Below are 12,081 nucleotides of genomic sequence, written 5' to 3'. Positions count from 1 at the left end.
GCCCCAGAACTGTGACAGGTTGAGCTGTTTGTTTTGCTTTCTTCATGGGAATAAGTCTTTGATCCAGCTGGGCCTGCAAGCGCAGACCCAACAGCTGCCTTTGCTGAATTGTAAAGAGTTTTAACCTATGATATGAATCGGGGCCAAAGCCAAATTTGCTCGAAGTATAGAAGAGGTAGTCCCACTCCATCTGGTCGAAGGCCTTCTCAGCATCAAGTGACAGTAGGGCTTCATGTGTATCGGTTGAGGGAGAGTCATGAATTATACTCAAGACATGTCTAACATTAAAGAAAGAGTATCTGCCTTTGATAAAGCCAGTTTGGCCCGTGGAAATGATTGTTGGTAACACAACCTCTAAGCACTGTGATGAAATTTTTGCAAGAATCTTCGCCTCATTGTTTAGCAGTGAAATCGGCTGGTGTGAGCTACATTGGGGAGGGTCTTTATTCTTTTTCAGAATGAGTGAAATAACCTCTTCAAAAGAGGAAACCATGTAGTCCAGGGGACTTGCTGCTTTGCATTCCACCAATCGTCATCAAGACCTCCTGGATGGAGAGGTCACTTTCGAGTTCAGTGACCAGTTTAGGGTCAACTGTGGTTATATTGAGGTGACTAAAGAAGGTGTCCATAGCAGACTCATCTTGGCTTGACTCTGGGGTGTATAAAATCAAAGTAAAATTGTTGGAAACAGGAATTGATTTCTGCGTGGTCGGTAGGCCCTGTTCATCAGCTATTTCAGAGATGAACTGTTTGGATGACTTTTGATGTATTTGATTTGCTAAGACTGTGCCAATGTTTCTCCCTCCTCATTGAAAGTACATCTAGACTCTAGGATGAGTCACTCCACTTTCTGTGTAGAAATAAGATCAAATTGCCTTTTGAGGGCCTGACGTTCCTTAAGGATGCTTTCCTATGGTGGGTGATTGTAGTTCATATCTAGCTGCAAAATATCATCTAATACCTGTTTCCAGTGCTCAGTATCAGCTTTTTTTCTTGCTGCTGAGAAAAAGATCATTTGGCCCCGAGGACAGGCTTTCAGTGGCTCCCATATGACTGAAAAAGACATCCCAGGGGTTTGGTTTTGTTCAAGAAAGTCTCTAATCTCAGATTTAGTCAAATTCATTAATGTTTCATGCGAGAGAGTAAAAGAGGATTAATCCTCCTTTGGCCATATATGCGACTGGCACCAAAGATGCGCATTCTCATCACTAGGGTAGCGTGGTCCAAAATAACAATAGATTGATGATTGCAAGTTTAGTTTCTATCCAAGAGAACCTTTTGCGGACAGGAGATTAGTAGGCATGTGCCCTTGAAGAAGGATTATGAAAATGCAAAATGTCAACAACGGCGTAGGATTGGAGAAAGCATTCAACATTTTTTTTTGCTGAGTTTGATATACAGGGAGTGCAGAATTATTAGGCAAGTTGTATTTTTGAGGAATAATTTTATTATTGAACAATAACCATGTTCTCAATGAACCCAAAAAACTCATTAATATCAAAGCTGAATGTTTTTGGAAGTAGTTTTTAGTTTGTTTTTAGTTTTAGCTATTTTAGGGGGATATCTGTGTGTGCAGGTGACTATTACTGTGCAGAATTATTAGGCAACTTAACAAAAAACAAATATATACCCATTTCAATTATTGATTTTTACCAGTGAAACCAATATAACATCTCCACATTCACAAATATACATTTCTGACTTTCAAAAACAAAACAGAAACAAACCAGCGACCAATATAGCCACCTTTCTTTGCAAGGACACTCAAAAGCCTGGCATCCATGGATTCTGTCAGTGTTTTGATCTGTTCACCATCAACATTGCATGCAGCAGCAACCACAGCCTCCCAGACACTGTTTTTTAGAAAGAAAGTGTACTTTATTGGTCCCCGTGGGGAAAATCCCTCTCTGCATTTAACCCATTCACTCAGTGAAGCAGTGGGCAGCCACTGGGCGCCCGGGGAGCAGTGTGTAGGGACGATACCTTGCTCAGGGGTACCTCAGGGTAGCTGTTCAGGGGAATCGAACCCCCGACCTTCCGATCATGGGGCCACCACTCTACCTACTGAGCTATCCCTGCCCTGTTCAGAGAGGTGTACTGTTTTCCCTCCTTGTAAATCTCACATTTGATGATGGACCACAGGTTCTCAATGGGGTTCAGATCAGGTGAACAAGGTGGCCATGTCATTAGTTTTTCTTCTTTTATACCCTTTCTTGCCAGCCACGCTGTGGAGTACTTGGACGCGTGTGATGGAGCATTGTCCTGCATGAAAATCATGTTTTTCTTGAAGGATGCAGACTTCTTCCTGTACCACTGCTTGAAGAAGGTGTCTTCCAGAAACTGGCAGTAGGACTGGGAGTTGAGCTTGACTCCATCCTCAACCCGAAAAGGCCCCACAAGCTCATCTTTGATGATACCATCCCAAACCAGTACTCCACCTCCACCTTGCTGGCGTCTGAGTGGGACTGGAGCTCTCTGCCCTTTACCAATCCAGCCACGGGCCCATCCATCTGGCCCATCAAGACTCACTCTCGTTTCATCAGTCCATAAAACCTTAGAAAAACCAGTCTTGAGATATTTCTTGGCCCAGTCTTGACGTTTCAGCTTGTGTGTCTTGTTCAGTGGTGGTCGTCTTTCAGCCTTTCTTACCTTGGCCATGTCTCTGAGTATTGCACACCTTGTGCTTTTGGGCACTCCAGTGATGTTGCAGCTCTGAAATATGGCCAAACTGGTGGCAAGTGGCATCTTGGCAGCTGCACGCTTGACTTTTCTCAGTTCATGGGCAGTTATTTTGCGCCTTGGTTTTTCCACACGCTTCTTGCGACCCTGTTGACTATTTTGAATGAAACGCTTGATTGTTCGATGATCACGCTTCAGAAGCTTTGCAGTTTTGAGACTGCTGCATCCCTCTGCAAGATATCTCACTATTTTTGACTTTTCTGAGCCTGTCAAGTCCTAATTTTGCCCCATTTTGTCACGGCGGGGTGCACCGTTGTGTTTTTTGAAACAGGACCCAAAAGTAGATGTGGACGAGGTGTTGCAAGTTTAAATAGAAAGCGATCCTTTATTTGGATGATTGCAGGGGGTTAACCAAGGAACCCTAAGCAAACTAAAAAAACACTAAGAAACAAATACTACGAAGTTCTATGACTAAGACTATAACTATAACTATGACTATGGTGGGGATAACAGACGACCCGACAATGACTTTCAGAAAACAGAGGACTTAAATACACACATGAGGTGATCAGGGGAAGTGGAGACACATGAGGAAACAGCTGACTAGGATAAACATAATTATGCACAGGCAAGAGTAAAACTAACCGCATGAACACAGAACACAAGACCCTTTTCAAAATAAAACAGGAAACATGCAGACTTAGACACGACAACACAACTTAACAGGCCTAACACGCATGACAGACTAGAAAAGGAACCAAACATAACCACACAGACATGACACATGAATCAGGGAAACTTAGTACAGGGGAGATGACATAACATGACATAAGATGACATAAGAAACAGGACTACACAGTAATCTAGAAATTAACTAGGTGCACTAATCTAAGGCACAAAATAAATACAAAAGATACATAAACTCAAACACTGGGTCTCTTGACCCAGGACCATGACACATTTTGCCAAAGGAAAGGAAGTTGCCTAATAATTATGCACACCTGATATAGGGTGTTGATGTCATTAGACCACGCCCCTTCTCATTACAGAGATGCACATCACCTAATATGCTTAATTGGTAGTAGGCTTTCAAGCCTATACAGCTTGGAGTAAGACAACATGCATGAAGAGGATGATGTGGACAAAATACTCATTTGCCTAATAATTCTGAGCTCCCTGTAGGAGTATCCTTATTACTACAATAGTTAGATACTAACCCCATGTTTGCCTACTGGTGGTGGTCAGAGGGCCTGGAGGCGCCAGTGTCCGGCAGCCTCGCCTCTGTCAGTGCGCCCCAGGGCAGCTGTGGCTACAATGTAGCTGCCATCACCTGTGTGTGAATGTGTGTGTGAATGGGTGAATGACTGAATGTAGTGTAAAGCGCTTTGGGGTCCTTAGGGACTGAGTAAAGCGCTATACAAATGCAGGCCATTTACCATTTATTAGAGCTTCTGTCTAGGTTAGAGAACACACAGTTTGTGTCTACATCTAAGATGAGATTATGTGTGGCCATATCTGGAATTTGTGAGAATAAATTGACAAAGAAGTTTTCATCATCGCAGTTGGGAGCATAAATGCTAGCTAAAATTAGTCTGAGTTGATAAAGATGGCAAACCACAATAATATAACGGCCCATAGGATCAGATAAAATGCTTGATACAGCAAAAGGGATGTGAAACATCCCTCGTCTTAGAGTTAAAGTTGAAGTGGAATAGTTGGCCTGCCCAACCAGTCCTCAATTTATGTTGGTCTGCTAACTGGTTATGTTAAGCACAAAAAGGTCCTTACACACCTGAAAGATCTCAAGGCTGATATCTCTGTTCTGCAGGAGACTCACCTTTGTATAGCTTCGACAGCAGCCATAGAGTTATCTAATCAAAAACCAACATTATGAATGTATTTGCACACCCAGACTCCAAGAAGGAGAAAAAAAAAGTAAATAAATTCTGGCAGTATCCCAAGCCAAGTCACCATGTAAAACCCGGTGACCCTGAAACCCCATCTGAACAAGACCACACATAGAAATGCTGGCATTGGGAAACACTAGGACCAAGAGAAAACAAAAAGCAAAACTGGCAGCCGCCTGGCTATAGCTCTGCGAGCGCACATCTCAGTTCTGACCTGATAATCGTGGAGATATTGTTTTTCAGAGAAGAAAGGATGTCCGATTTCAAACCTTCATACTTCATCACGGTGTCCGACTGCAAGCAACACGATGAACTCCCACTTACTTTCTTAGCATGTGCTGAGGATGTGCCTGGCCACTTCCCTGAGGAGCCAGTATATTTATATTTACGGAGTTTAGATGCCATTTCAGTTGTAACTACTGCTCCGTTTTTTTTTCCATTGGTTATTGTAAGACTCCTTGTGCTTGCCTCAAAAGGTTGTGCGTTAAAACTTTTCTTTTTGAATTTGAACATTTAGGTGCAATGGCCTCTCAAATAGCAAAGGTATTGTTGTCATTGGATGCTGAAGCAGTTGGCTCACTCAAAGAAGGAGTGAATTTCAAGAAAAGCACAGAGGATGGCAAGTGTTACATCATATTTAAGAGCAACAATGACTTTAAAGCATGCAAGAACCAGTGCAAGCATCAAGGGGGGCTGTTCATCAAAGACATTGAAGATCTGGATGGCATGTGAGAGCAGGAGCAGATATCAGTGATTATACATTGTCAATTTTTGATTATAGCTGACAGAATTGTCTGTTCCCTCAGGACTGTTAAATGTACCAAACACAACTGGAAATTAAATGTGTCAACAATGAAATATGTGAACCCACCTGACAGCTTCTTGCAGGATGAGCTTGGTAAGTTCTGTCTATAAAATGCCATTTACTGTATATTGATATTCCACTTCCTGCAATATGAGTGTTGGATGCTAAATCTGGAATATAAATATGTAAACTGTAAAGGTGCATTACGGGATGTGTGGGGACCTTATAATTATAGCTCTTGCCACAGTAGGCTCTAACAATCAGAATAGCAATTACCTTCATTACTTTATTAAATTAAATGCTAAACTGGTAGAGGGCCTTTTCTAAAGAATAACATGACAATTTATGTCAATAATTGTAATCAAGAAATGTCAAACATATTCTTTCCAACAGACATTTTCCATGCTGCAAATGACTGGGATGTAAACTGTTTAATGCAATGTAATTCTCTCCTTGGTAATTTACATTTTTTCACTCATCCACGTGACGTCTTCAGTCTCAGCTGACTGCAGGTTTCTCCAACCTTATGAACAGTACATTTGCACAATGACTGAAACCAGCCCACTGAATGAACAATGGGCTGTGAGGTCAGTTCTTTGGTCATTAATATGGAAATGGTGCCAGTGCTGCTAGTTTCAGTCATTGTGCAAATGTACTACCTCCTAAGAACAATAATTAAACATTTGTGAAGAGCTCTGACCAGGAAAGCAAACCAAAAGAAGAAACCAATGTCAAACATATCCTTCCAACTGACAATTTCCATGACTGGAACTGTTTAATGTAATTTATTCCTCTGAAAGTAATAACAATTATACATTTGTGCCAAAAAGCCCACTACAGTATAAATACATGTGAGTCAGTATGAATGACCATATTTAATGCATGGATAATAATATAATGAGAATAATATAAATACCATTTAAATACTACACCTGAGCTTCTTGTCGCACTTGCAGAGGTATCAATGTTGGATGATGGGGGGCTTCAGTTGGTGGAACTGAGCCCTGTTGATCCCTGGATGGCTGATCCTCGAGAACCTCTGGAGCTCCAGAAGGGAGAAGTGAAAGTACGTGTTGCTGTTACACTTTAAATAACAAATGTTTTACAGAGTTTTTCAGACACCGCTGTGCATTGTTTTACCCTTATTAGACTGTTATGCAAAATTATCTGTGTAATAAATTATATAAGTAATAATAAAAATCTTAATTATGTCAAAGTATCTCAATAATGAATGAAGAGGAAGGTCTGTGTATTCAGACTCACCTCTGGTGCAGGTGCCCACCTCTCAATTTTTAAATGCATGTAGACATTGTGTGTAAGCCGTGAGACCAGTTTTCCCGTGATTCACTCGCGTACGTCAGTTTGAAGAGGAAAAAGAACTCCACGGGACTCCGATGTGAAAAGATGTAACAAAAAATTTATTCCACGGTTTTGCATCTTACAGGAGTGGTCAGGTTTAACTTGTCCTCAACAAAATAACATACTACGGTAGGAAAACCGTGTGGCTCTGTTCTACCCTGCTGCCCCGTATATCTTATGCCGTGTTAACTCTTTTTCTCTCTCTCCCCCCTCCCGCACCTCATGCACTAATTGGCATACATCCGTGATGCCCGGATTTTACTATAAACACCAGTCTTTAAGGCACATGTATACATGGTACTACATAACCTAGTTCCACCATAAACATGCATCTATTTCCTAAAATTATTAATTACACAACAAGCTTAACAACAGCAAAATATAAATACTAAACATATGAACTATCTTAACTTGGCTCCTACATACCGGCCCCTAATTGTGACTCTATTACACAATTACCAATTTACACTTGTGGAGCCAAAGTACACAAACTTCAGTCTCTGCAGTTGACTACTTCAGTCCGATTCCTGCAGAAGGCAAATCTTCGTAATGGGCCTGTCCAGTACACTCGTCTTGGTTTTGATCCTAACCTGCCGCACCATTCCAGCCTTGTCTGAGATAGTATGGATTACTTTCCCTGTAATCCAAGAGTTGCGTGGGGCTGTATCGTCAACAATAAGCACAATGTCTCCAACCAAAAAGTTGCGAGATGGACGGGTCCACCTTTGCCTCTCTTGAAGTTGCGGCAAATATTCCCTTGCCCATCGTTTCCAGAATATTTCCGACATGTATTGCACTTGCTTCCATCTTCTTCTTGCGTAGAGATCTTGCCTGTCGAACAGTCCGGGAGGAAGAGATGGTTTGTTCCTGAGCAGCAACAGGTGATTGGGAGTGAGTACTTCCAGATCATTTGGATCACTGGACGCTTTGGTTATTGGCCGACTGTTAATAATGGCCTCCGCCTCACACAGAAGTGTATGCAGGCTCTCTTCATCCAGTGTCTGCAGCCTCAAGGTAACGTTTAGGATTTTCTTCACTGACTTGATCAATCTCTCCCAGACCCCTCCATGATGGGGTCCTGAGGGAGGGTTGAACGTCCACTGAATGCCTTGTTGTTTTAGGTGGTCTTCAATTTTGGACACATTCCATTCAGCAATGGCTCTTTTAAGTTCACGCTCTGCACCAATGAAGTTAGTTCCATTGTCAGAACGAAGGGTCTTTATCTGGCCTCGTCTGGCTATGAAGCGACGGAGAGCATGAATGAAGGAATCTGTGTCCAGCGAGGCTGCCATCTCCAAGTGTATTGCACGAGTAGTTAGGCAGGTGAAAATGACTCCATACCTCTTCACCGTACTTCGACCACGTTTGATCTCAAACGGACCAAAGTAGTCCACTCCGCAGTTTGTAAATGGAGGGTCATCTGGCAGAACTCTGTCTCGGGGTAGGTCGGCCATTTGCTGCTGTCCTGCAACTCCATGCTCACGCCGACAGGCAATACACCTAGCGAGTATTTTTCGTACTGCAGAGTTGGCACCGGGTACCCAAAACTTTGTTCTCAACTTGGAGATAACATGATTGCGACCACTATGAGCCAAGTTCTCATGTATTTCTCTGAGGATAAGCTTCGTGACGTGAAGATCCTTGCTCAGGATTGCTGGCCGCTTAGCCTCCTCGGGTAGTGCTGCTCTGCTGAGTCGCCCTCCGACCCTAAGGATGCCTTGTTCAAGTACTGGACTCAGTTTGAAAAGACTACTAGTCCTCTTCACCCCCTGACCTTTAGAAAGTGCGCTGATCTCCTTAGGAAATGTCTTCCTCTGACAGTAGCGAATGATTGCTTCTTCAGCCTTCGCAAGGTTCTCTACCGTTAGCTTGTTGGTGTCCCCTTGAAACAGGCTGTCCTTGAAACCTTCCATATCCCTCTCGACTTCAGGTTGTGTTTTAACAGCACACAACTCCTTCCCTTTGCGACACAATTGCAGCAGAATGCTCTTGACTTTAAGCATCCATGCCACTGCCCTTTTAAGTTTAAACCAGGATGAGAAGTACTGCAGGAACTCCAGCACTACATCTTCACATTCCTTGATTGTACTAGCACACACCAGGTTACCCTTTACCTCTGGGTCATCTGTAGTCAGGCCTTCAACTGGGTGCACCTCTTCTGGCCACTCTTCCATGGGTTTGGTGAGAAAGTCCGGCCCCTGTAACCATGTGTGGGACTGCAAGAAGCTCTCTGCTTGGAGCCCCCTTGATGCAAAGTCGGCAGGATTCAGTGAGGTGTTGATATACCTCCATTGCTCTGGACTGGAGCATTTCAAGATGGCATCCACACGGTTAGCAACAAAGGTACGGAATCTACTTGTTTGATTGCTGATATACTTGAGTACCGTGGTACTATCTGACCAAAATACAGATGGTTGGAGCGGAAGCTGCAATTCAGACGTCAGAACCCTGTCTATGCGTGCTGCCATGGTTGCTGCGGTAAGTTCCATGCGGGGAACTGTAATGGGCTTAAGTGGGGCCACTCTTGCCTTTCCCAACATGAATGCGCAGTGGACTTCGTTACGGCTGTTCCTCTGTAGCAAGTAGCTTACTGTACCGTAGCCCTCTTCACTGGCATCAGCAAAGTGTTGCAGCTGATTGTATACTGACTCTCCAAAGCCCACAGGTTTAAAACATCTTGGAACGCTTATGTTCCCTAGCTGGCGGAGCTGGGTCTTCCACTTGAGCCACTTGTGAGCTAGGTCTGCAGGTATGATGACATCCCAGCCAATCTTTCTCCTGCAAAGCTCTTGCAGAATCTTCTTTGCTTGAAGCGTGACTGGTGACAAGATACCCAGTGGGTCGTAGACAGAACTCACAGTGGACAGAAGGTTCCTCCGAGTGGGTGCCTTGTCCGGCATTACAATCTTGAACCTGAAGCTGTCAGATTGAATACACCATTGGACTCCCAGCGCTCTCTCAATGGGAAGTGTGTCCTGATCCAGATCGAGATCTTTAACCTCCGATGCCCTTTCTTCTTCTGGAATAGCAGACAGAACTGCTCTGCTATTGCTTATCCATTTTGTGAGCCTGAATCCACCCCTCTGACATACAGCTCTAAGAGTGTGGTATAACTGTATGGCTTCCTCTTCTGAGCTCACAGCCTTTAAACAGTCGTCCACATAGAAGTTGTGCAGGACTGCGTCAACCGCTTGGCTGTTGGCTGGATCTCGGTTGTCTTCAGCACATTTACGCAGAGCAAAGCTGGCGCAGCTTGGTGACGAAGTTGCACCAAAAATGTGAACCACCATCTTGTACTCCACCATATTCTGAGTAATGTCACCAGATGTCCACCACAGGAACCGAAGAAGGTCAGAATCCTCATCAGGCACCTTTACTTGGTGGAACATTGCTTCCACATCTGCCATGATGACCACTTCTTCTTGTCTGAACCGGATAATTACCCCCAGAAGGGTACTGGTAAGATTTGGTCCTTGTAACAGCTGATCATTTAAGGTGGTGCCTTTGTACGATGCTCCACAGTCAAAGACCACTCGAAGCTTGTGTTTCTTGGGATGGTAAACTCCGTGGTGCGGTAGGTACCAAACCCTTCCATCGTCACGATCAAGGTCCTGTTCTGGCACTTTCACTGCGTAACCGTTGGTTATGATGTTACTCATGAAAGCCGAGTATTCTGCGTGGAATGAAGTATTCCTCTCCAACTTCCGCTTTAGGTGTAAGGCACGTTGCTCAGCCACTTTGCGGTTGTTGGGCATCTTAATGCGCTTGTTCCGCAATGGCAGAGCGATGCTGTAGTGTCCGTCCACAATAGTAGCTGACTCTGTCGCTATCTCCAGAAACTGCAAATCCTCTCTTGACATTTCTTGTTTCTCGTTTCTTTCATGCTCAGGGAAGTCACTTTTAAACTGCTGGTCCCAGAGCTCATCCAGTTTGCTAACTGATATTCGGTTTGCTGCAACCTGAATCAGTCCGCATGATGCCCTTTGGGAACTGCTTCCTTGGAGGGGTTCGCTGATGGTCCAACCGAGCCTTGTCTTCACAGCATATGGACCACCATTCTCGCTGGCTATAACTTGCCAAGGTTCAACAGCTTTAGGTGCATTAGCCCCGATTAGCAGTCCAATCTTTGCTTCAATCCTAGGTATAGACACCTGCTGAAGGTAGGTCCACCTGTTCACGTAGTCTTGAGAAGGAGCATTGTCGGCAGAAGCAGGAATGTCACTGTGACTGTACATTTCTGGCAACTCAAAGAAGTCATTGCTGTCTAAGCTGCTTATTTCCAACCCAGACACAATGTGGCTACCGACGACCTTTTCCTCTCCCATTGTTTTCAGCAAAATGTTTGTCTTCCTGCCAGACAAGTTAAGCTCATGCATTAACTCTTCAGTACAAAAGCAGGCAGTACTGCCAGGGTCCAGAAAAGCATAAGTGTGTGTCACCTTTTGTCCTCTTTTAGGTTTCACTTGTACTGGAACTATTGCCAAAATGTGCTCTGTTTTCTCTGCAGCGTGAGCAGGTGCTTCCATTTCAACAAATCCATTCACGATTGACTCTGTTTGGTCTTCTCTTTCTAATGATTCCACTTCAGAAGCTACCCTTTTGCTTGTAGCACTGGGCTTAGTCTTCATGTGTAACACTGTGGGGTGCGGTTGTGGACAAACCTGACAACTTGCTTTTTCTTGGCACGAACCACTCATGTGTCCCTGCTTAAGACAGCTGAAGCATAGTCCTTTAGTTCGCATGAAGTCAATCTTTTCCTTATGAAGTGACTTCTTCATCCTCTTGCACTGTTCCATGGTGTGCTCTTCACCACGACAGAAAAGACAGGGTTTGGAAAATGCACACACCTGCTTCCCGCTGACCTTGTTCCTTTCTTTAGAGGGTACGTCCTGTGTAGTGGTGATAGTTGCAGCTGCAGTGAATCCTTTTCTGTTTCCACTTCTCCTTTGCAACCTCTCATCCACTTGCCCTCTAACTTGGACCTTTAAGGTGCTGTCCTTTATATCACCGAACAATGGATGCAAAACTTCTTTGGCCTGCTTATTGACAAACTCCGCCAGATCTGCAAACGTGACTCTGCGTTTTGCCTTGTCTAAGACCCCACAAGCATATGTTCTCCACCTTTCTCTCAGCTTGTACGGAAGCTTGGAAACGATAGCACGCATGTTGGCCGTGTTGTCCAACTCCTCCATGTACTCCACATCCATCATTGCATTACGACATCCAGTAAGATAGAGGCCGAAAGCATGCAGAGCCTCTCCATCATCTGACTTGATGGTTGGCCAGTTAAGAGCCTTGTGAATGTATGCCACTGATATCTTGTAGGCATTT

At 44.0% G+C, this 12,081-nt stretch overlaps 1 protein-coding gene and 1 pseudogene across 1 annotated transcript in view; one reads left to right on the top strand and one right to left on the bottom strand.

Annotated features, from left to right (window-relative positions):
* LOC113019578 (protein NLRC3-like) overlaps positions 1-12,081 on the bottom strand; it is a 576,297-nt pseudogene that overhangs the window by 55,567 nt on the left and 508,649 nt on the right.
* The window catches only part of LOC113009816 (cytidine monophosphate-N-acetylneuraminic acid hydroxylase-like), a 43,383-nt gene that overhangs the window by 12,688 nt on the left and 18,614 nt on the right, over positions 1-12,081 (top strand). Inside the window, exons 2-4 of the mRNA XM_026148393.1 lie at positions 5,104-5,314; positions 5,393-5,484; positions 6,348-6,457. Coding sequence (XP_026004178.1) covers positions 5,109-5,314; positions 5,393-5,484; positions 6,348-6,457 — 408 coding nt within the window. The 5' untranslated portion in view covers positions 5,104-5,108. The remainder of the gene's footprint in view (positions 1-5,103; positions 5,315-5,392; positions 5,485-6,347; positions 6,458-12,081) is intronic.

This window comes from Astatotilapia calliptera, chromosome 3 (assembly GCF_900246225.1).
Source record: "Astatotilapia calliptera chromosome 3, fAstCal1.2, whole genome shotgun sequence".
NCBI classification, from domain to species: domain Eukaryota; kingdom Metazoa; phylum Chordata; class Actinopteri; order Cichliformes; family Cichlidae; genus Astatotilapia; species Astatotilapia calliptera.
Note: the sequence above shows the minus strand (reverse complement) of the source record. Positions and strands in the feature narration are given on the sequence as shown.